The 25,480-nt window shown below is 39.1% G+C and overlaps 2 protein-coding genes across 8 annotated transcripts in view; one reads left to right on the top strand and one right to left on the bottom strand.

Moving 5' to 3' along the window:
• Positions 1 to 25,480, top strand: part of naa40 (N-alpha-acetyltransferase 40, NatD catalytic subunit) — a 181,026-nt gene that overhangs the window by 145,908 nt on the left and 9,638 nt on the right. The window lies entirely within an intron of this gene.
• Positions 1 to 25,480, bottom strand: part of vti1a (vesicle transport through interaction with t-SNAREs 1A) — a gene marked incomplete at its 5' end in the record, with an annotated part of 111,063 nt that overhangs the window by 85,139 nt on the left and 444 nt on the right. For 4 of the 5 annotated variants that reach the window (XR_006827533.1, XM_046065131.1, XM_046065133.1 and 1 more), the window contains 2 exon segments: positions 8,871 to 8,948; positions 24,833 to 24,943. Coding sequence is in view for 4 of the 5 variants with exons in the window: in XM_046065131.1 (XP_045921087.1) it covers positions 8,871 to 8,948; positions 24,833 to 24,943 (189 nt within the window). 5 annotated transcript variants of the gene reach the window in all.

Consider the following 25,480-nt stretch of genomic DNA (forward strand, 5'->3'; position numbering starts at 1 on the left):
TTTTTGGTGAAGGGTGTGGTAGGGGGTTTCGGGGAGGGGTTACATGGGTGTGGAGGTAGTAGTTGCACCAGCAGAGATGGTGGCAGTTGCACGTGGGAGAAAATGGATACCAAGCTTGGGCTATAATGAGCCCCTATGGATCAGAGGGGACGTATTGACATGCAATGCTTAAGCTACTACACCTAGACCATGGCTGCAGTGCCTGTGCGCGCCTGGGAGCATGAAGCAGCCAGGGATACTGACAGAGTAGCACACTCCCCGGGTTCTTCAAAGAGCTCAAGTGATTAGTATGTTATCATTACCATTCGAAACGTGATTTTCCTATTCCCTCTCGGCAAAGGTGACACGTCTCGGGGAGACGGCCGGCAGACTCACTGCGATGGAAAGCCACTTCAAAGCTTTCTCCTCCCGAATTTCTCTCTCTCTCTCGCTTTTCTCTCCCTCGTTCTGTCTACTTTTAGGCCCGGGGGGAGGGGAGGGTGAGTGAGGGTGGGTGTGTGAGGTGGGAGGGGGGGGTGCTGGGGGGGGTGTAACAGTGGCAGTGGTGGCGTATATGTGTGTGTGATCATTAGAATAATGCGCCCTGAGTTTGACGGTGACAAACCCTGAAGGAAAAGGTGAGAGTTCAGCCACTAAGAATCCAGTAATAGCACACTGTGATGGCCCTAATAATGAAACAATCCAGCCATGGACACAGGATGATGCCATGGAAAATAATGGAAAGGAACATGTAAAATTAAAACTAAACATCCTACACTACGTAGTCACAGTGGAGACTGATAGAGAGATTAGGTCTACAAACTTTATCTAACATGAGGTGACTCTAACACTCCAGATAAGCAATTTCGCTCCAATATACAAATGTCACACAACACCCACAAACATTTGACTGTATCGAAGTGTTCAGCTACATTTTTATTCTGCTGTTAGCAAGCAAAATCCAAGACATCTTTGTCAGCATTTTTGTGGAAGGAAATGCAAAGTGGCTGCCAGCCCTTACTGTGCTACAAGATCCCATATCAAGGCTTGACCCCTGTGGTTGTGATAACCATCATGAACCCTTCAGAATAAAACACACATACCCTAACGCCTACTCAAGCTCAGCTACTGGATAGCAAGTCAGATCTGCCATTAGTCTACTTACAAAAGACTAAGGATCTCATCAAAATCATGTCTGATCCTCTCATGGAGCCTAGTAGCAAAGGATTTAAATACAATATATGGTAAATATTGTGCATTTCTGAGTGTACTGGCACACCCCCACTACCATTTCTGCCTATGCATGTATGCCTTTTCATCTGACACCTACATTTTGAACAAAGATCTTCTTAGGAACCATGAAAATGGTGTTTTTTTGTTGTGCTTTTTTGCGTCAAGAAACACTCTTCAGTTGTAAGTTATTAACAGGGAGCCCCAGAACAATGCAGCTGTAGCTCAAAAGAAATCTCTCCCCTCTTCTTTCGCTCTCCTGCCTTTTTTCAATATCAAACACAGGCGGTTACTATCACCATTTTCCAAAGTTCAGATGATTTCCTTATTATTTCAATAAGGGCGGGGGAGAGTCAAAGTGAATAATGATGACAGCTGTGATTCAGACTGACTGTGTGATCTTCCGTGCCGTTTGTTTGGGACTTGTAAGACGAGGAATTACAAGTGTCAAACAGCTGTGAATATGGGTGCTAAATATTTAAACATGTTTTTCAGCTGAAGAAAAAAAGTATAGTTTTTTAAAAGCAAGGCTTAAGTGTGTATAAGCTGTACCAGCCTTTGATTCAAATGCAGGAAGAGCGGAAGAGTAAAAAAACTGCAATGAAGAAGTGCAATGCCGAAGAGGGCGCAGAATCAAGCCCGATTACACAGATCGGGGCCATTCCATAAGAGGTAGACAGGTGAGGTAACTCAAGATGGCTTCTAAACCTTAGGCTAGGAAGAAATGCACAAAAAAGTGGGAGGAAGAAGGGAAAACAAAAGTACAGCTAAATAAAAGGAAAAGCGTGATAACATGGCATCTGGGCCGAGTTGGCGCTCTAAATTATGGATAGGTGTGAATGGTGAGGCATTGTTAGGAACTGAATTACTCTTGAACACAGCCTCACTAAAAGGCACATTTAACAACATACTGTAAGTACATCTGCAAATACAAAATCAGTCATGCTTCAAAGGACAAGCAATATATAGGCCTATAAATATAAACCTTTATTTTAAAACAGGAAAGTCCCATTGAGACACAGTCTCTTTTACAAGGGAGTCCTATATATAAGGTGACCTCCAAAAACATGTAAATACATTTTCTCTGAAATATGATCTTCATGAGTATTAGGCTAATTAAAAAAGATTATGATGTATATAATGTTACAACATAGTTTTAGATTTTATAAACATTATGATTGTAACGTGCATATTTGATATTAACTTAGAGACATTCAAAATTGACATAGTGTTCGAGTAATATAGTAATATTGCTGGACAAAGGTTAAAATCTAAAAGGTTGCAACAATCAGGCATTTTTAGACCGCTGATATGAATTATCATGCGTCTAATCACTTCTCTAAATTATGTTTGTAGACCTTTCAGTCTTTAATACAAAAAAAATGGATGGGTTGTCGCGGAAGTCCAACTTTATATTTTCTACAAAGAGTTATTTTTGAATTCACCACCTCAAAGAGAGAGAATAATAGTGAAGAGAGTAATGCCAACTGTTGCTATTGGAACTAGACAAAGGAAACTTTTGTGAAAAGTGATGTGAATTTAAAAAAAAACATTAATGCCAATTAATTGAGGTTCCTAATTGGTCATAATTAATTCACAAAACCTTTAGATAGTATTCTTAGTTTGGTAAGATAATCAGCTAAGCAGAAAGCTAACTATGATTTTTGTTTCTGCTGGCTGTGTATTGTAGCTAGCTATCAGCTAAACCAAAATAATATTTTAAGTGTTGCATGTTCACAAACTAAAATCATCAACAAGTCAGCAATGTTCAGTACCTGACAGCTTCAAGAATTTCATGTAGGCATCGACAAGTTTCAACATTTTTCTTTGTTTGAACCAACACAGTACCTTTTCATTGAGCACCAACAATAACACTGAGTTGACACTTAATGACTTAAGCCGTCAATATATTATACTGTGCATGGTACCTTATATTGTACGTATATAAACAATGAAATACATTAAAATGTCATGAATTGAGTTCAGTAATCTTTGGTAATGGTGGTGACGTTAATGCAGTGGCGAATGACAAAAACTACCCTACAATCTGCCGTCATGCAATTTAGCTTAAAACACATCATATCACTTATGATAACCTTGATCCAATTCATTACAAAAGGCAGAAAGCAACTAATATGGCGATAGTAAATCTTTGATAGAAGTAGCAGTTCCCTCGTGAAGCTAAGTTGATCAAGTTCTGAACTGTGTTGGGCCCAATAACCGAAGCTTCATTCCCCAATATTTTTCTTCAAAAAGGCGTATCAGAAATATCTTATCATCACTTTCTGATATTTAAGGTAGGGGAAACTAGCCTTCAGTGAATTCATTATGATTGGATTGGCCTGAAAGCTGTTCACTCAGACATAAAAAAATGAGCTGATTTTAATTTTCTACGGGAGAAAGGAGGGCAAATTGAAAATTCAGTGGGAAAGCAGAATTTAAATTGTTAGAGCAGAGAAGCACTTACCTCTTCACGCAACTTTATCAACTGCATCATGAGAGCAAAAGAGAGAAGAGAGAAAGATGGAGAGAGTGAAGGAGAGATAAAAAAACGCAGCAAGAAGAAGATCAGTCATGTGGCTTGGTACAGAATTAACCATGACGATTTATCTGTTTGCATGTTTAGCATTTGGAAATCACAAGACAAAAACATTAAAAGAAGCTAAATACGCCGCTCGGGCTGACTTTTTTGAACAAACAAAGATCAAGTCCTGGTGCTGTCACATTAAACAAAGAGGGAATGGATCGCTCGACTTGCAATATCAACTAACATTATCAAGGAAGTCACATCACAAACGTTGATACAGCACAAGAAAAGAATAAATGAGTAAAATAAAGTCTGCAAATATATTTTGTATCTGTCATTTTGCTGAATTCTCTGGAAAAGGATTAAAAGAAATATGTGCCCTTTGGAACCGAATGGAGAAATGCTGAGCCACTCCATTTGTAACACAGTTTATCAATGCTGATATGCTGTCAATATTTCATGTAACTTATGCATATCAGTAAAGGTGCATGCTGTTTATATTATGTACAGAAGTCTACGTGAAGCTACCACTGTATATACATACAGTGCAGCTTATTATTGGGACAGCCACAGATCATGAAAAATGAATCTTAGCATAGCTATACATTTTTGATTAAAGAGCATAGCAAATTTAAGAAAAAAGAAGTAAATAAGAAATGTTATTCCTATTCCCTGTCCTGGAAAACCTTGCATCTGTAATAATGAATCAGACATTTGAGGGAGGGCAACAATCCCATTTGCCATTAATTATGCCTAATCACAATTAAATAGGTTGCTTCCCTTGCCTGTTCTTAAGTGAGGGCTGTAGAGAAAGAAAAAGAAGGCTGCTGCTTATCGTGGGAATGCAACCCGGTTGGATAAAAAGGGGAAGGATTTCTTGATTTGCAAGCCTTTTAGAGGTGATTTCTTTTTAATCCACATTTCTTGGCCAACATTAAAGGTTAGCACATCTAAAGGGAGGCTCAGGGCCACTATTACTTGTGCTGTTTATTTTGAATTTTGTGACTCTGCAATAATTTTGTATCATATATGGAAAGAGTTCTTAGATTTTGAATTCCAAACTTGATTGCTTACTTTAAGGTTCAAAAAAACAGCTGGGAGAGGGTCAGAAAATTGCATCTTCATATTCAAATAATTCAGAACAAGTGACAAAAAGGTGAACATCAGCTCCTATCAGCTCTTCTGGACAGAATAAAATGTGAGAAATAACATTTAACAGTTGTACCTATTTTATAATGAAATCCTAAACAAAAAACAATATTGTACCGCATACTTTGTCTCCTCTATTTATATTACACCACTATTAAAGGCACTCAAAGAAATTTGTCATAAAATATTACATTCAGGAGGACTCAATACTATATAAAACACGAACAAAAATATCAAGTACATTTGTCACAGCATTTCCTCTGTAATTTTAGAAGCATCTCAAAAATAGTTCCTGCATTAGTGTTTTTTTTTTTCTTCCCCAAAAATATAGCTACAACAGTTCACTGCTATATTGTCAATATCTGTAATGTGGGAGGTAAACAGATATAATTGCATGTTTTTCGAAAGAGTTCTTCTCCTTGAAAATGTCGGCAGAGACAAGACGCAATACTTAAGCAGCAACTCCCCACGAAGAATGCATTATTGAAGAGGCCAAAGTTTAAAACTACACTGTGGATGTGGTTATTTGGGGCTAAAAAAAACCCAGCAGATCCTGCGATCCCTCACCCCAGCTCTGCCATCAGTCAATGGGTACCAAACAAAACTTGTTCTAGCTCATTTGTGCTGCCTGACTGATTGCAAGTCCTCTTGGAGGATTTGTTAAAACTATATGAGGGGGCATGTTGAGCTGTGTTTCTCGTTTCTTCCTGTTTAGCTTTATTTTTCTTTGGCATCCATTCTTTAGTATAGCCAACGATGCTCGCGTTGCTCAAGAGATATAGAGCAGTAAATACAGAATATTGTAAATGTTATAATTACTCCTGCATGAGCGCCTTTCCTTGTGTTTTTGTGATGCCAGCCAGTATTCAAAATTGCACTGCTGCAATTTTTCTGTTATGATAATCAGCAATTTTTTTTTTTTCAAACAAAAGATTTTTTTTATCCAATACGGAATTCGATACAAGTGGTAATCTGCTTCCTTTGTAGCCTGTAAAATCTGGTCCATGCCGGCTCAAACCAGCACAATCTCTTGTGGCCAAGCCTTCTGCTGTGACTGAAATCGAAACTATTCCGTATAGTGTTCGTGTGTGAAAAATGTGTGTGCATTTGCTGCTTTGTGTGTGGTGTCTCTCTGTGAGTGTGTTTGGTGTTGGTGTGTGTCTTCACCAACATTTGTGCGTGTGTTGCATGCAGAGGAAACAGAAAGAAAAAATGTGCAATAGTAGCCTACCACATTATTAAAAAAAACAGCGATAGTGCCAATTCAGTCTCTGTCCGCATACAGATAACGAATAAATGCCGAACTCTATTAAATCGTCCTTTAGCCATTATCGCAGGGCCAACACGCCATTTTCAGAACTTATGACGGTTCCCTGTTTACTTAGCTATAAATCCTTGCCATGTAACCAACAGATTTGTGACTGGTAATGATCTGCTCAGCCAGTGCTATATGAAATGATCCTGACCTCTTTCAGATCGTCAGGAATTAAATTGACCGACTTGCCCCAGCCCCCACCATCTTTTCCCCTCTCTTATCACCGCCGTCTCGTTAGATAAAAAACCCTGAAGTTCCGAGTACTCCACTCACAGCAAGACCACGACAAGTATTATCTCCACAAGTTTTAAAATGAAAATGAGGTAAATACAGCACGTAGGAGAAAAAAGGGAGAACATATATCATCTATTTACTTTGCTTTTGCCCCCTGCATGAACTCTGTCTAAGGTTTTGTGTGTGTGTGTGTTTAGATTTATGGTATAATTACAATTATTTCACATCGGACATTATTATTGCAAATTAATACTGTGTTTTTCACAATTCAATAATAAATCTTTTTCTCATACAGAAGTTGGGAGAATAAAATAAAATGATATGAAAAAACTCACTTACTATAGCTTAGATTTGTTTGGCCTAAATTCCCAAAGATAAATACATTTTAAGGTAAATACATTTTATACATTTTACCAATAATAATAATTTAATTTTATGCATATTGTTTTACTTTTTTATAATTAAATAATTATGTTCAACTGAGAATTAAGAATGAAGCTGTGGATACTTTTTACAGATGTCACATTCTGCTACCTTTTTCTGACACGTGCATGAACGGGTTAAAGTAGCACAACATTTCACTGTTTTTCATTTAGTAAGTAATCATTTGAAATAAAAACAATATAAAATACATTTGGTAATTATTGTCAATAATAACTATTTTTAAACCAATAATTACAACAATAAAACAGCAATTTCCAAAATTTAAAACATCATTCCACAGTGTTAATTCTATACCAATACATTTCCCAACAATTTTCTTTGAGATGTGTAAATTCTATATTTATAAGTATTACTTTTAAATATTTTCAGATACATTTTTAATGAAAGGAAAATAATATTTGAAATGAAATGTGATACATTTTTTAGCTTTTCCTTGACAGGATTTAGATCGAACTCATCAGTGTCGCAAATGTGACATTTCTGACAGCAAATCTCCTTCCAACTTCTGCATAAAATGTCAGAGTCACTTTTGCGTCTCACTAATTTGCCAGGAATATGCATTTCAATTACACATCTTGGCTCGTGATACATATGTTTCTAAGATGTGAAGTTCATGGGTCATCATTGAAATGGTAATAGGGAAATGTTCAAAAAAAAAAACAAAACCCAGACAACTTTATTTAGCTTTGCTTAGCAGTGAATCATCTAAATATACTCACATAAAACACTGTGGGACTAAATGTGCAAATATGCATTTGATTATTCATCTTTGTCTTTTTTTGTTTTTTGAGTGCACATTTGCAAATGCAAAGTATTTATTTGCATGCGAGTGTGTGTGATTGTGTGTGCCTTGAGACACAGCAACCCCTCCAAGTTGACAGCAGATTCTAAAGGCAATATATAATTAGTCAAAAGACGTTTGGTCATAGTTGAGAGTGGCTGCGTATGAGTGGCAGCTGTGCAGGTGAACAATAGGTAAGTGCGTTTTAAATGTTAAACCGCTGCTTGCTGAATCCGTTGATTTATCACTGTTTTGATGCAATTCTACATTTATTCAAAACAAGTTTTAAATAACATGTGACATATTTTGGCCAATTAAGATGACAATTGAAGATTAGTTTTTCTTTTCATTACCACTTTCATAACTGCTGGGAATGAATCTTTTGTTGACATTGCTGACAATGAATGAAAACTGTTAATGCGGTCTTTATCTGTTGTTTATATTCCTCGAATTCAACAGGCTGAACTGATATTCAAACAAAATGTCAGTCATCGTCTTTTAGTAAACAATAAAACAAAATGTAAATATGTTGATAGATAATACATCAAATCCACAAATAAGTCAAATAGAATTTGAGATTTTTGATTAAAGGCTGATATTAAATAATCAATGAAAATATTTAGGAGCTAAAGGAGCACTGCACCAAAATATTTCAGTCATCAGAATAATATGAGAACCTGTGTTCTTATTCATTTTGTGTATGTATATTACGCAAGTTTGCCACCCTTGGAGTTTAAAGAAAGACCAGAGAACAAGATTTAGCAATTCTCGTGCATGTATGTCTCTATATGTGTGGGGACCGTGTGGAGGATCTATTATTGGTCTAAGTCCACACCCGGCTGGAGAACAGCTATGGGATAGTTGGTACTGGGGAGGCCGTGTTTTTAGATTGAAATTTCGATTGTGTATTATATTGTATATGTGATTAGGTGTGTGTGTGTGTGTGTGTGTGTGTGTGTGTGTGTGTGTGTGTGTGTGTGTGTGTGTGTGTGTCTCTGTCACAATCTGGCTTTGGCCAGACACTGGTCCCATGCCCTGAGCCCACTCACTGGTAGCCCAGCTTTGCATTAAACAGTGTTCCTTCCGCGTGACTTGGTGACAATACCGTGGCTTCGGCGCTCGATGGCCCCTAGGAGGGGCCCACCTCCTCACCCTGGGGGCCAGTCAGCCACCCACACTGGTGTCGTTTGGGACCCTGATTAGCACCTCACCTGGCTCTCGGAGGAACTGGCGTCATCTCCCAGGAGCTCGTTGCGCACCTCATCACTGTAGGCAATACGTGACCTTTTCTGCAGGGGGAGGAGGATGAGGAAGAAGGACAAAAAGAAGAAGAGAAATGAGAAATAGGACAGCAAAGAGAGAAAACAAGTGGGGAAATATGGCTTAGTACTGTTGTTGAAGCGAAAACACAACAGGCATTCCTTAAGCACGAGAGCCCCCTAATGGAACTCGGTGACAAGTCATACACATGCAGGTTGTGTGTATGTGTGTGAGTGTCTCTGCGTGTGTGTGCCCCTACAACACATGTACTGAAAACAAGCCTGTGTGGGTTTGTGCCCATGCCTCCTTCCAAGGTGATCTACTGTACCTAGTGCACTCGTGCCAGAGAAGTGGTGGCAAAGAGCCCCCCCATCTTACCCACTTAAACAAATATAAGTTGAGGGATAAAAAAACCTCATCTTGTGCGATTGGAGAGGCTGTGGAACAGTGGGGACAGGAGAGAGGGCCAGGGAGATGTATTATGAGGAAGTATCACTTGTCAGCGCTAAATCTTTTCTGGGGGCTGTCACTGCTGTCATCCCAGTGCAGTGGCAGGCTCTGTGATAACACCAATGCTGAGACTCAGACAGGGAATAATTCATCACCCATTGGCGGCCCATCGGATTTGGGGTTGCCTCTCTCTCTAACGCACGCACACACACAGACACACACACCCTCTTTCACTCTCTCTCTTTCTGTCTCTAGATAGGCTAGAATAAGAGGGAATGCCATGTCCACAAAAAAAAGACAAACAGACACACATTTCATACACACTTCAGAGTGTGCCACCTCCAATTGTCGAAGAGTGGGCTGCCGTTGTACCGCTTGTTTACAGACGCCCGACCCATGGAAAAACAGCCTCTTGGCATGCCCTCTAAACTAAATACACACCAGCAGCAGACACAGAAAGTGTTTACTAAGCCTCCTTCGCTTTCTCTCCCTGCCTTGACAGGGTTTCTAGGTGGGCTGCTGGAGGTGGGCAAAATCAAAGGCAAACACCAGCATAGGAATGAAAATATCACTTTTTCTCCACAAGAATTCTTTCTTTTTTCTATATTTACTTAGTTCCCGACTAAATAAATAAAACTAAGTAGGAGAATCAGTGAAGGAACACCAATTACCTGGTGGGGATATTTTCTTTTTCTCAAATACAGCATCCTTTCCCAGTATCTTTCCATTAGCTATTAAGCTATTGCACAAGTACTTTGATGCTACCTTCCATATGAAAAGCACAAATCAAACTTAAAAGGCCAATTCTAGCCTCAAGAGTGATAATATCAAGTTGCTTGATTGAAATTAACTTTGGAACCAATCACAACCGGTGGGGGGGGGCCTCTCCTCATAATCTGGAGCACTGAGTGGAAAGTCATGGCTCATGTGATTTGGTTGTTATTATCGTGATGGTGAGGGCCACAGTTCTCTCTGGAGTAATTACTGACTAGACGGAGAGCCTGATTGACCCGGACCACAAAACCCATTAGATAAAGAGCGCACCCAAACAATACTCGACCACAGGGACCACAGCTAACCACAGAACGCCGACTGTGGGGAAAACAGGCCCCCCTCTCCACCCAACATGTATTACACAAGAGCACTTTGTCCATATCTGCTGTTTAAGATGTTTTTGCAATTGTTTTGTGATTGTGCCATACAACGATTAGGTCAATTATTAACTTTTAAGATTGTGATAATTGTTGCAATACTCAATTACGTGACAACAAATTCTAAAATATCTAGAAAAATAAGGTAAAACATTAGACACATGTAATCCATGTATGTATCATAGTTTTAAACAAACAAGTCAATATGCTTCCCCACCATTCTTTTGATTAACATCAATACCATACATAGATATGGCAAATATAGGTGACATAATCATACATAATATAATAATCACTGCTTTTCATCCTTTGTTGAAATGTCTGCAGATAATCGTCTTTTATTTTAAATAATTTGTGATCATATTTTGTCCCTCTAAAATGTGATTATCTAAAAATTTCATTAATATTGCTGACTTTTTGTTTTCAATTTAGCTTTTCTTTTTTTGTTTTTTACAGCCCCATCTTCTGTTCAGGGGTGAATAAGTGGTCACTGTATTGTTGTCAGGACATTAAAAGGATTTGCTTATTTGAATGAAACCAGAAAGACAATAAGCATCAATTTGAAGACAGCATGTACACAAGGCGCGCACACATACACACACACACACACACATTTGTTGCCACGAAAACACCCACATATTCCATTTAAGTCGAGTTTCATCTTAAAGAGCTGCAGTGAAACTTAGGGGGAAAGACGACTTCACCAGTAATTGAGACGAGGAAGCCTGGGAGAAGCATTGATTTGAATGTTAAGACTTACGTCGCCTTCAAACCATATACAGGTTTGGTATTTCTAAATAGCTGTCTGTTACAGATGAATGTATGAAGCGTTTCTGCAATGAGAACAGTGCAGATAACAAAGAAAGTTTTAAGAATGGAAAATGTCAGTGAAATGAAAGTGTTGCCGCTACCTCCCTGTACCTACAGTACACACTCCCGTTTATGGATTCCCCCTCTGGAAAGCATCAGATTCCTGAGTGATTACTGCCTTCCCATTTGATGTAAAACATAAACAGCTGTGCAATATTGACTGCTTAATACAATAACAGATTATAAGTTGGGGTGTTTAAAAATTGCTAAGTGACAACAGGATCACTCTTGAGGTCAAGAAAGCAGATATCAGATCCCTGTTCCATAGTAAAATCTTCTATTCTATAAAGACAATGTACTGAAACTCTCATTCTAGTTACAGTATGTAAAGACTGTGTTCCGCATCTTAAGACGAAGACAACTAATCAGGCTTTGTAATCTAAAAAAGAATGAGCGCTTTCAGAAGATACCTTATTGCTCAGAAAAGAAAAAAAAAAGAGCTTTTTTAATCCTTTTGAAAGGTCTGTCTTTTGTCACTTTTTTAATCTTGGGTGAGAATTTGCTTCTATTCCCGGAAGCACACAAGAAAAGTACAAAGGTACATCTTAACTTTATGCAAAGTGGCCTGCCTTTAAAACTCTACACATCCCGTCAAATGCAGCGATGGAGGTTCTGATGTCCTGTCAAAAACACACATTTTACCTCTGTTGACATGGATAGCAGACAAAAAAAAAAAAATTCTTCTTTACCCATCAAAAAGTAATTACATATGCATGCATAACAATTCATATCAGATATGCTAATCAGTTTGGCATAATCCTCAGAGCAGCAAATTATATTTATTTAGTTACAGTGAATATATGGATCTTTCCTTTGTGTGCAATTTCTTTCTAATATATGGGCATACATGGCTATATATGGTCTAAATTAACAATGATTTTTAACTTCCTCCATGGTCCTTAAAGAAGAAAGTAAATCTAAAAACCTTCTGTTTACAGAAAATGTATTAATAATTGTAAAACAATGACCTTTGCTAATTTAAAGCAGTCTACAATCGCTGTCAATTTAATGTAAAAGGAAAGCTCCCCAACTACAAAACAATCACGATAATTAAAATCAAATAAACTGAGATTTATGTACACATTTCAATGCCCTCCAACTCTTCTCCTTGCTTTTTGCCCAGTGCAATGAGTGACACAAGGACAAGCACAAATAATTGTGGCGCCTGAAAAGCTGAAAAATGTAAACAGTTCATTAGATGGGAAATAAAAGGCGTAAAAATACCCAGGGGCAGAGTGTAATGAGGGGCCCTGAAGTTCCTCTGCAGACGCTTTTCCCTCCACTTTCCCAAGCTTTTCCTTTTTGCCCTGTACACACGGCTGGTGGCATAGCATGAAGAGTAATTAACGATATTCAATTTATAATACTATGTTCCATTACAGGCTTTTTCACCAGTAGGAGAGCGGCTGGGCATTTCCACATTTAGACCTAATAACACTTATGTCCAGCTCTATGTGCTTGTCTGAAACTGGCATTTAACCTTTTTATTTTCCTCACTTTGAGAGCTGGTCTATGAATGTGAAAACATATCAACACCACCTTTTTAAAAATAAGTTTCAGATGGGCATTAAATCCACACAAATATACAATTAAACATTTAGTTTAATATCCTTGAATATCTTGTAAAAACTGAAAAATACTTAAGTCAGCAATGAAATGACAATAAGGTAGGGTCATAAAATGTCTCTTAGTTCACAAGAATGTGTGCTAAACTCAAAAGGTTATCTATATCACTTCCTTTCCTCCCCCTGCTGTGATATTTTCCCAGGTGATGTGTGGACCAGTGCCAGCAGGTCCCACTCTGGTTCCCCCCACAAGTGGGGGCAGAGGTGGACTGATGCGGCATGGTGTTAAAAGGAAGCTGAGACCTTTAAGCAGGCACAAGTATCACAACAGCATCTTAAATAATGCATCCCTGCTTGGCGGGGGTTTAACAGACACACACACACACACACACACACACAGTGCACAAAGGAAAGCGCGCACACACACACACACACACACAGTGCACAAAGGAAAGCGCGCACACACACACACACACACACACGCACTGTTGTCTAACATTTTCTTCTCTCCTTTAACACAAACAAATCAGAAGAGGTTGTTCAATTAAGTAAGTGCTCTTTTTTAATGCATTTGATATATTATCAGACAAAGGCAAGTAGCTACAATTGGGATTGTCACAGGAGGGTGTCATTTGTGCCTTTGTTTCATTGTGGTCTTTGGTGCCATCGAATCCTCCACTTCTGACTGTTGTGTGTGTTTGTTTGAGTGCATACATGTGCACGAGGGCTACTGTAAGAACAACGGCGGCTTCTACAAGCCTTTGCATCCCGGGGAAACCTCCTTTAGAGAATGTACGTGCGCAACATATGTGAGCCGGGGCCCGGTGTGTGTACTCGCCACTAATAGAAGTGCAACAGTGGTAGAGAAGCCGGAGCCTTAGATAACAGCATGGGGCCTCTCATTAGCTCACAGGTTGGTGCTTTGGTGGCTTCTACGCACACGGCATTGTGTTCCACTCCCATGGAAAAACCTGAAGGAGTCTCAGAGAAGCTGTTGTCGAAAACACAAATAAAGGTGAATGATCAACCAAGGCGAGGCAATAAATGAGCCTGCGACATATCTAAAAAGGTATGAGGTGTCGGGACTTTTTTTGGGGTGACAGACTGTATCAGCTTCAAAAAGATCTTATGTCACTAAAAAAAACTGACACGGTCAGAGACAACTTTAATAAAGATTCTCTTTACTATTTTAATTAAATAAAAAATGTAATTCCAATTTTAACATTGTACCACTGAATCTATCTTCTTTTTTTATATTAGACAACACAAGTAAACTGCATTTTATCTCTGGGGGAAAATACCTAGCCCTTGCTGGTGAAAGAGTATATTATTTTGATAGGGGCCTTTCATGCTTGTACCTCTGTGATACCGGTGGTGTATTTCCCTGTCAAAGTCATTTCTATTGCTAAGTACAGCCGAGATCAGTCAATAAGCCTAACGACTGTACCCACCAAGCAAGAGGCCGAGAGACGGCAAGAGAAGGGGGGGGGGGGGTTGCAAGTGAACTCCAAACAAAAGAGCAAATTCGAGGAGGGCTTTGATTGAAGAAGTGCCATATACTTTTTGAAGGCCGAGGGATCATCTCTCAATGGTTATTTCTTTAAGGCATGAGGGCCCGATTAAACCCAATATTAAAATATGGAGGCACTTCTAATGAAAAATCAAAGGCCCCATTTCCCCTCCTAGACCCCCATCCTTCCATCTCTCTTTCCTTCCTTCTCTAGTGTTCTGTCAGGTTTTCTCCCTTGGTTGTGTAAGAAGGGACGGAAAGAAAGACAGAAAGGCAGTATGAAAAGAAAGAAAGAAGAGAGCGAGAGAAGGAAAGAGAAAATAGGGAACGAGGGAGGGTTATAGAGATGAGGGACCTAGGTGCTAGTGGTGCAAAACAGACACAGACAGCATTGGTTGGAGGAGTAAATCAATAGAGCAGAGCCGTCGGGGAGGCGGGCAGCCAGGGCAAGGAGAGAGGAGAGGAGAGGGGGAACCAGCACAGGGGCTCGGGCTCCGATCACAACGCTGGCTTCTGGCGTGCAGTGGGGAATAAAGTGGGCCTCCCCGGGTCAGCACCAGAGAAAAAGGTGAGATTAGAGGAAAGTGGAGGAGGGATTTTCACAGAGTGATGGTGGGAGGGGTGGGAGAGGTGGGTGTTGGAGGATGACGAGGAGAGAAAAAGTGTCTGTGGAGGAAGGGGGGGTGTTAGGAGATGTGCAATGCAGGATACCTGGCAAGCCAGGGACCAACCGGCCCATTAGCCTGTGGCTACCTACATATGGTTCACTGAACCCTCTGCTGAGAAGAGCTCCTCTCCTATCGGTCTTCCCATCTTTTTTAAAGAAAGAAATACCTTCACTTTTAACCCTTTCTCTGCTTTGGAAAGAGGTTCACTCCTGACCTCGATTTATGATTCATTTTTGTTTGATGTCTATTCTTGGAGTGTTATCTAAAATTGAAAACTGTAATAAAAAAAAAAAAAAACCTAGACACAAAGGGAGAGGAGTCGGGCCTGCTGAGCATGTGCGCGTCCATCAGTGGTCATGCACAGAAGACTATCTCCTTCAGTGCTTTGCCTTTTCTTGTAATGTGACCATTGTTGGTGCTGAATAGCTTGCTCATTAGCATTAGAATACAGCAGCACATATAGGGACTTAGCCAGATCATTATCTCTATATATTTATGTATACTTTGTTATTTCACTAGCCAGAACACATTCAAATGGTGATGAGGCCAGTAAGGCCCCCATCCAAAGCCCTTCCAACATGTGCCCCCCTGAACTTTCCAATACACTTACCAGTTTCCAGGGAGTCTGCAGGTTTTGTACTGGAATTCACAACCGTAGTTAAAAAAAATTATGAGAAACAGCCAACTAAAGGCTACAGAGGAGACTTCGTTACACCTCTTAAGCTGATTTAAAAAACAAAAGTATACAGAAAAGAACATGCTATATTCAACCCATGAATAAATAGTGGAGTTGAATAATAATCATCTGCTGTTCATTCTTCAAAAGAAAACATAGCAGAAAATATAAAAAAAAGGGCCACTGCAAAGTAAAAACTACATAAACAACATTAATTTAATGAGCAATTTCAGAATTTGATTGTTTTTTTAAATAGGCAACAGATCATTCTTTTCCTTGTGGGAATTCTTGGTCACTTGATGCAAGCACTTGAAGCAGAGATTTGTGTGTGAAACAGATAATTTCTGAATAAAAATGTACAAAGACAAAAATGTACAAAAAGTTTGACAATGCAGAACAAACAAGTGCTCTATGGTGATGAGGAAACAAAACTAAAGAGTTTAGTCTCACTGCAGGAGTAGGCTGATGCTCTAATGGTGGCCAACCTCTGGGATAATTGAAAAGAAAAAAACCTTAATTCATCTTCCACAATGTAATTCTGATCAAGGCCACAGCCAGATTCCACTGCAGGCTTCAAAAACACCATAGAAAAGGCAAAATTGTTGGTCTGCTGAGAGCAGACACTTTCCCTTTCTTTCTGGCATGCTCCCTCATTAGAAACACTTAGGATGAGAGGAAGAAACTAAGTTTAATTGTGTGTCTGTATTTGTGTGAAGGGGGTGTGAGCAGGGGTTAAAACATTTGTAAACATGGAGCTTTAGCTATGAAGAAACACAAGAGGAGAAGCAATGTAAAGAGTTCTTCCTCTTCCTCACTCTCGCCTTTCTCTGAGGCTTACTTATTAAAAAGCAAATGCCACTGCCTAAAATACAGAGGAAAAACACAGACCCAATGATTCATAATATATTTCATAAATACTTCATGAATCCCTTCACTATACTTAAGCCAGTCTGGCGAAAAAAGAAAACAGTGTCACCTATTCTAGTACCCGCTTGTCAGCACATCACTGGGGATTGGGTGTCACATGTCACTTCTGGTTTACACTACTGCGTGGGACAGGCTCGGTGCACGGAAATCGGGGGTAGGACAGAAAGAAGAACAGAAGGAAAAGTGAAGGGGAGGTGGAAAGGGGAGTGAAGAGAAGGAGGAGGGGAAGGAGGAGGAAGGGGGTGTTATCATATCATCGCCCCGTGTCTTTATATTTTCCCCCTTATTATCTTTGGCCCCCACTCACTCCAGTCACTCAATCACACAAGCCCCGAGGACAGCGAGGGGACCTGGGAGGGCCTTCGCTTCATGGCAGACTCAGCCAGACAAGCGTCTGAAAGCTATACTGATCGCTGTCAGTGTGTGTGGAAGTACGGCGACTTTGGAGGGGCCAGGAGAGATAAGCGAGAGAGGAAACGATCGTGTGGAAGGATAACGGCCGAATTTGCACACTGCCAAACAAAACCTGTGCTCCAGGCATAATGCAGATACCCCATCCATACAGACAAGTGTTAACATAAAGGGAAGGAGAGGGAGAAGGGGGTGATCTGCTTACAAATTATAGGCTATGTGATTTCTGCGCGTCGACTACTGAGAAGATCTTGTTAATGACCGTAAAACTCGTAAGGATGACAGTAAAGCAAATGACCAAAATGTATTCCCACTTCTCTGTCTGGGATACTAATCTTATCACTTATATCTATAAAAATGGTTGGCCAACATATTTCTTTTCTTCGTATTTGTAATATCATAACATCAGCTCTGGTCAAAACACTGGTGTAAAAACTTGCTGCTATTCCAGCACAGTTTTAGACTTGTCACTATAATTATTCTAGTGTAGGGTAGGCAATTTTTTAATAAGCATTTTTTGGTCTATTTGATTAAACTCTCTTTACGAAGCAAAAAGAAAGAAAAAAAAGTGACATCTGTGGCTGTCGCAGGACGGTAATAACAATGTCCAATTGGCTGGCGTACCAACTTGTCTACCTGTGTGCACTGTGCCTGGAGGGAGGACATTTTTTCAGATGGATACTATAAAAATCTGTCTTTTGCTAGTTTCCTCTAAGTTTCCTACCCCAGCTTGAACTTGAAAATACACTATCATAGTAGTAGTAGTAGTAGTAGTAGTAGTAGTAGAAGTAGTAGTAGTAGTCAATAGAGTTGTAGAATTCCCTATAATGTTTAATTGCTACTACATATGGTTGACAGCACTCATGAATAGTATGACAAAAAAGTGGCATTTCCAGCTTGACAGATATACCCATCAACCATCAATTAAAACTTCCATTTGGAATAGAAAAATAATTACTACAATTACCGATTAGCTATAATGATTATTCACTGGGTAGGAATGATCAAAGCAACCAGCATGATTGGTTAGATACCAATGTCTCCTTTAATTTACTGATACTGAAACTTGAACTTCTAGACGACATATCATTGTGTCCTTATTGTGGCACTGTCCTTCAACCCAGATTTGACCCATTACTGTCATTACACCATCAAACCCATAAAAAATGGTTTCAACATGAGTGACATAAGGCTAATCCACGAATGAATCCCATCTTCGTGTCCATAAAGAGGACATGGAAAAGCCTCCAATGCCACAAATCCACAAAGGGATACATACTGTGCACAAAAACTTCCAAATGAAAAGACATAATTCATAAGTAGAGAAGAAGATCTATTTGTTTACATCTTAAATCTGCACTCAGCTCAGAGGAAATATACAGGGAAAATCCCTGTCAATTGAGGGAGTCCTTTTAAAACTGGTTGTGAGTGATTAGACTTTGGTGTCATTGATGGATTGTTAAGCAACTAACCATGAAAAGAGTCAATCTGCCTTTGCTCCTCTGTGTTTAATAAGAACAAGTAAGCCAAGACAACCTAAGGCGATTTAAAGTGTCTAACATCCAACTAATGTTTGTCTGTCATGTTGTCTGCCTGCAGGAGTCACCATAACGAGGACAGGGGGGGCAAACAACAAGAACCCTTCATGATGGATTACAACAATGCTAATTTATCATCCCAACTAGTTTGGTGTGGGAAGTACAGTCATCCTAAAATCTCCCATCAAAACCTAAATCTCAACATAATTATCAGCATTTGGTTTTTTTAAAAAATGCCATTTGTGTCACAGGTTCTTAAAACAAATACACAACTTTCAGATAAATGACTTTGCAAACTCTTCTTTCTTCATTAAGGTTGCTAATTGTGTCAAACATAATGAGTTTATGGGCACTATCAGCTAAAGTTGGATAGTCTCCCTAACCTTGAAATGTCCATGACCACTAATTAAAAGTATGAGCATTCATATAGATAAATGGAGAGCAACCTCATCTTCGTCTGTTAGGCTTGGTTATATTTGGGGGGGGGGTGCGCTCTCTAAATACATACCAGGGTATTAGTATGCTTTGAAGAGTAAATTACAGTTCACACACTAAACTCCAACCAAGAACAGAGACAATTCACATAGAGAGAATACCCTATACTTTATATGGCATTTCAAAAACCCTAGAAAAATGGTAATTCATTGCCAGTGATGAACCGATTGTGGACGACGCTGAGATGCAAATGCAACAAATAGCTCTGGGGTTTGGAACCAGGAAAACAGGCTTATGAAAAACTTTTGATAGCATTCTCACTGGCAGCTGAAACATGAAGCCTGAGCGGTGTGTGGTAAAGTCAAGAGTCATTCATTAGTTCTTCTACAACAAGTTAATTTATTTTGACAACAGGAGACCAAATAAAAATCAGGCGTTACAGCAGTTTATTTTGGCCTCACCTGAGGCATGTTCACATTTTATACACATCCACTTTCCATCTGTCTTTCCACATTTTAAATCAAACCATTACTTCCATTTTCAAGTGGTGCTTAAAAAGGTCCGATGTGCCAATTCGTTAAATACAGCACTCAATATTTGCGCCAATTGTAAACTACATTTCAAATTATCACTGATAAGCACTTACGAAACTCATACAGGTAAAATAAAAATAAAAGTGTAATCGGTACGAACAGTTTTTTACTCCATTCACCTTGGTGTGACAGGTAAATACACTGTTCAATATTTCAAGGTTGTCTGATTCTTTGGAAATACATTAATTATCTCCCTGGGCGGACACTTGGAAGCATTCCATGTAAAGGTTTTTATTAAAGGAAAAGGCAGTCCAGACATCGTACTTGACCGTGACTTTAACGCCAAACAATACACAAATAGAAATTGGGAAGGGATAGTTGTATCCCTGTGACAGTTGGCCTACTGATTCAATATCAGAAAACACAGGCAAGGTCAGATATTGCAGTCTCTATAATGAAATACATGACTTAGAAACAGAAGACAATCATTCCATTACAGTATCAACCCTCTTTCGAAGGTAAGTATTGTACTTTGGGTGAATCAAATTTTGACCGTATTACATTTTTCACATCTTAAACACATTGTAAAAACTTGCAGTGTGTACTGTGATGACATACCAATCTCATGTCATGAGTAAAGGTACATATATCAAAAGGAACACTGATGCTTGGTAACAAATGGCATCTTTATAATCCTTGATGAAATAGTATACAACATTATTATGGTAAATAATAGTTTTCTATTCAGCCAATGCTGGGGTTGATCTTGCAAAATAAATACTACTATATTGTACTAAAGAATTACCAAGTGACTGTCATGCCATCAGCAAAACTGTCTTGACCATTACTGACACAGATTCTCATTTAATGTGACATTTAATGACTATCAATTAACCTTTATCGGAGTCAAGGATCCTTGAAGACAAAGCCTATCACAACACCTCCTTAAAACTTACAAACACACCTAATGTCAGAAAGATTTATTGGGAGAGGAAATGCGACGTTTATGTTATGAAATATTTATCAATTCAAAAAAACATTCCCCTTTTGTTCACCTTCCAAACAAAATTAACTTTCAGAGCATGACTGGGCAGAGACAAAGTACAGCAAATACATAAAGTTGGAAGCCAGATTACTATAAGGCACTTTGTAGTTAATGGGCTTTTACCACAAGGACATTTTTGGTAACATTGTTTTCAATCTCTATTACAAAGCAGAAAGGATGAGGTCAGGCATAGTAATAAGTGGAAGAATTTATCATAGCAAGTCCACTCATACATCAGAAAGGCAGAGTAATTGGCAAATGTGCCCAATATCATCCTTCTCATGTACCTTAAGCAGAAGAAAATTCTTAGAGCAATACCGCCATCTGCTGCAAAAGGGAACAACCACAGCCGCAAGCGCAAGTGGGAGGCATACTGTTGCCCCAAAGTTAAAGCAACATACTATCTGTGAAACACAATTAAGTGACACTTCAAAATACTGCTGATTTGAAAATAGAAAAATATGATGAAGATTTAATGATTGACTTTAACAAGTATTCAAGACAAACTAAGCTTGTAACTAATGTGGAGTAATAGCAGGGAATTTAGAGATGCTTCTTTTGTAGTAGTGACCAACATTTGTTGTTCAACTATGTATTGAAAAAGCTGCAAGGTCAGACACAGTTGTTTCAATTATGTTTTACCAGTGATATTTAAATCAGTTACTTCACAGGTGAGATCACAGATATCTGCATTACACTAAAAATATTTCCTATTTACTAAACATATTCAAGCACAGACCCAACAATACAATGTGGAACTCCTTTGAAAGGGGCAAGAAAGGAAGGGCTTTGATATTAAAAATACATACTGACAACATAGAAGACACCACCATGAGTTTCAAGGACTGACAAAATCGAAAATAAATCTGAGCCATTATTGCTTCATGACAGCTTGTGGCTGACATCTCATCATGTCCAAGTCAGAAGCATCAGACATTTACAATTAGCATGGTACATAATTTGAGTCACATCCTCAAAAATGGATTGGGTTTTGTGAGACACAGCAGACGTCTGCAGACCCCCACCTTCCCTACTAGGACGGACCAAAAGCGGCCCTTTGAAGACGGTGGCTCTGTTTACCAGATAGATTTCATTAAATTAAGCTTACATTAGGCCTCATCTTTGCATGATCAAAGCCACTACTAAGAGCCATTCCACCCTGCTTCCCCTGAGTTGAACAAGTCAACTCCATCAAACCGTATTTTTATTGTCCTTATTAATGTTTTTTTTTTGTTTTTTTTCAAACTTTGACTTACTCTTTTTTTTTGGTCAGACTGGCATCCCCTTTAGCAGCTGCAATGCCCGTTTGCCGTTATCCAGCACCTTTAAGACCCCCACTGTCCCCTCTATTATCGCAATGAAGCGGTCAGCCAAGCCAACAAAGCTACAGCTCATATATACACCTTTGGGATGCCTGTTTGATAAGTTGTCTTCCTGGATGAAATGGCTGGGTTACTGAGGTCGACTCGGGCCCTGTCTGGAAAGGAGCAGGAATGAGGTCTCAAGCTGGCACACCGGTGGTAGGAAGACTTCAAACCACGGGTGAATGGGAGGATGAGAGAGCAGGTTAAGGGGGGAGACACCCGTGGGAGCCAGTAGGGGGTGGGGTTGGGGGAAGATTGGGTAGTGAGGGAGTGGGAAAGGCCTTGATATCCACGGAAAGCACAACAAAGACGGAGCTTTTTACATTAAAAAGAAAGGAGATTGCCTTTTTTCCACTAGACGCCTTTCGAGCAGTGTGTCATGTCCTCCCTAGGCCAGCAGGAAGAGAGAGGCAGAGCTCGGCTATAGCATTTGGCACATCTGAGGAACATCTGAGGGGGCTGAAGTTCTTGCCTTCTGAACACTTGCATCAGATTTACAGGAGATCAGATATACTAGATGTTAGATGTGAGGTGGGTGATCCTGGTTTAAATGTACACTGATCTGACCACACCACACACAGAGGTGTAAAAATGAAAATGACTCTATCAAAGTGGGAAGTCACAGTTACAAGCAGGACAATATTCTTCTGTTCTTTATCCACTAGGACTATCCTACTGCTACCTTCTGCTTTGCATTTCAGTATTGTGGGCCTTGACACATACAACTTAAGTATGCAGTGATTATTTAACAATTTAGATGTAATCATGTTCTGGTTGTGGCCTCTGCATGCAAGGTTTGGCTTTATAAAGTGGATGGAGGGATATTTTTTTCCAATTTCAAGAAAGAAAATTTCCGCACATAAGCCCCTAAAACGGGCATAAAAATGCAAGTAATGAAAATTAGCACCAATATTAGCCACAGCAGGTGTCAACTGCTTGATGATTAAGCACGGTAAGTGTGGGGAGAAGAAAAGTTAAAGATTAATCATCAGCCAATTAAATGCCCATGGCGAGGAAAGTAAACTGTCTTGGCACAGAGAGCTCCTCTGTGATCTCAGTAAGCACATCTCGGTAGTGTGCTCACAGATCACTTGCACATGATATCAGCATCCAAATGGGTTGTTTATGCATGTTTACTTGTTTGTTCTGCATTTGGAATAGTGATGGACTGGGGGGGATTCTAAAAAACCATTTTGTTGTGATTAATATTAGATATTTAAGAAAATGTGTATGTGCATTCACAGCCTATGTTATTCAGATTATTGTTGTTTGTCAGTGGTAGGTAAGGGCATAGGCTGTGGTAGTATGAGACAAAGAATGTTAGGATACGGATGAGTTGTATGCCAAAATGTCCAGTTTCTCACATTTTGAAAATTCTATTTTGTTCAAATGGGATTCTAAAAACTTTCATTCCATTTTGTAACACAAAAACATTTCACACTTGAAATTCTGACTAGAATGTACCATTAATTCCTGAAATCCTCTCCTTCAAGCATTAGCTACTCAACAATAAATGATCTACAAAGTGAAGAAAAAGTTCACATATAAGAAGGAAAGCTACACCTTCAACTAATTTAAAAGGTTTTGCTGATTGTCTTGCCAAAATCTTACGGTATCAAAACTTCATTGGAACCACATTAACAACAAGGTGAAATGTGGCACCAATCTCAGGTCAGCATCTTGTCAATTCAAGTTCTTAAATGTCCAATTCAGTATTTATCTTTCCAACCCGTTCTGTGGTTGTGGATATATTTCACATCGTATTTGATTTGTGGAAGGACTTGACTGCTCTCGAGCTCAAGGTCAGTTGCTTTTACACAACAGGTTTATTATCGTGTTGTGAGCACCGGCACAACATATCTGACAACAGAAAACAATAACAGACAACAGACAAAATAAAGATATTATAAAAGATACATATTTTTGCAAGGTCAAGATTTGAATACAAACAAGGAATTGAAAGATGCTTTTCCAACTCAGGGTAATAAGAAAAGCTACGATGGTTAAAAAAAAAAAAAAAAAAACAAACAAGGAAGCAATGGAATTACGGTAAATAATTGCTTATTTTTATCATATTATTGATTAAGTGAAATACCTTGAGCAACATTGGGAGTCAACAATGTGGACTAAAAGCAAGGGACCCACAAGACTGGACAGTTCATTAAGCTTTGATAGAGGCTACAGACCAAGTCAAGACATACAGTGATTTATGAATTACTAAACAAGGCCAGATACTGCAGCAACAACACAACCTGTTCTCAATAGGCATCACTTGCAAGTTCAAATACAAACTCTGAATTAACCTCTGTGAATGCACCACTGAACTTCAGCATAGGACTGTGTGTGTGTGTGCGTGCGTGTGTGTGTGTGTGTGTGTGTGATGTGTCCCTACTCTACTTGAGTAGAGACTGCTTTTTGAGGGTTAATACTTTTGGGGTTCAGGTTAGAATCAGGTTAAGGGTAGGCATGTACTTGTGACTACGACTAGATTAAGGGGCTAGGGAATGCATGTCCCCACAGATGATAGTTTGTGTGTAGAGAAGGGAGAGTTTGGTTGATGGGGCAAACAATGGATGTGTGTATAAACCCACAAAGGACTCGAGAAGAGGACAACTTATGACTGCAGTATGTCACGTGCATGGACAGTATATTGTGTATACAGATGCATATTTTAAAAGTCAAACTTTAAAAGAGGATTTGCTCAATGTTGATGATGTACATTATATTTGTCATATTTGATTTATAAAGATTTAAGAAGGTGTTTACTCACAAAGTCTTTCTCGAGCTTCTCTATCTCCTGCTTGTAGCTCTTCAGTCTGCTGTTGTACATGGCTCGGCTCTGGATGGGGATCTCCCGCACCTCCAGGTCCATCTGCTCCAGCTAAAACCAGCAGTTAATCAAGTTAATTTGACAAGCACTTCAATTTCACAGATAAAAACTAATTTTGAATATGTATTACATTCACAGGTTTAGTGTTCCAGGTAACAAACCTAGTAAAATTTTTGATTAAAATCTATTTTAAAGTGCTCTTGATAAGATTCTAAAAAATCTAGGCTTCTTCATCCTCTAATGATCATATTTCTCTTACCATCAACGCATTTCTGTAAATGCCACATTGTAAAGTCTCAAAAACAGCTACTTATCAGTGACAAAAAGCTGCTCAAGACAGAAACTGTGACAACTCTGAAAATGTGAAACTTTCTGAAATGAGAAACTTCAGCTGCATTAACTTTAATGTGTTCCAATGTTGATTGTAAAAAGAAAAAGTCTCCTGCTCACGTCACTCAGCTGTGATAAAAAGTTGCGACAGAGGAAGGCTGTTCTGTAAATAAATACACAATCAAATATGAGGGCCCCTTCATTGCAGAGACACGCACAGGCCCAACAATGTCACAGCGAATGAAGTAAAAGTACATT

The sequence above is a fragment of the Micropterus dolomieu genome, linkage group LG12, assembly GCF_021292245.1.
Source record: "Micropterus dolomieu isolate WLL.071019.BEF.003 ecotype Adirondacks linkage group LG12, ASM2129224v1, whole genome shotgun sequence".
Classification (NCBI taxonomy): domain Eukaryota; kingdom Metazoa; phylum Chordata; class Actinopteri; order Centrarchiformes; family Centrarchidae; genus Micropterus; species Micropterus dolomieu.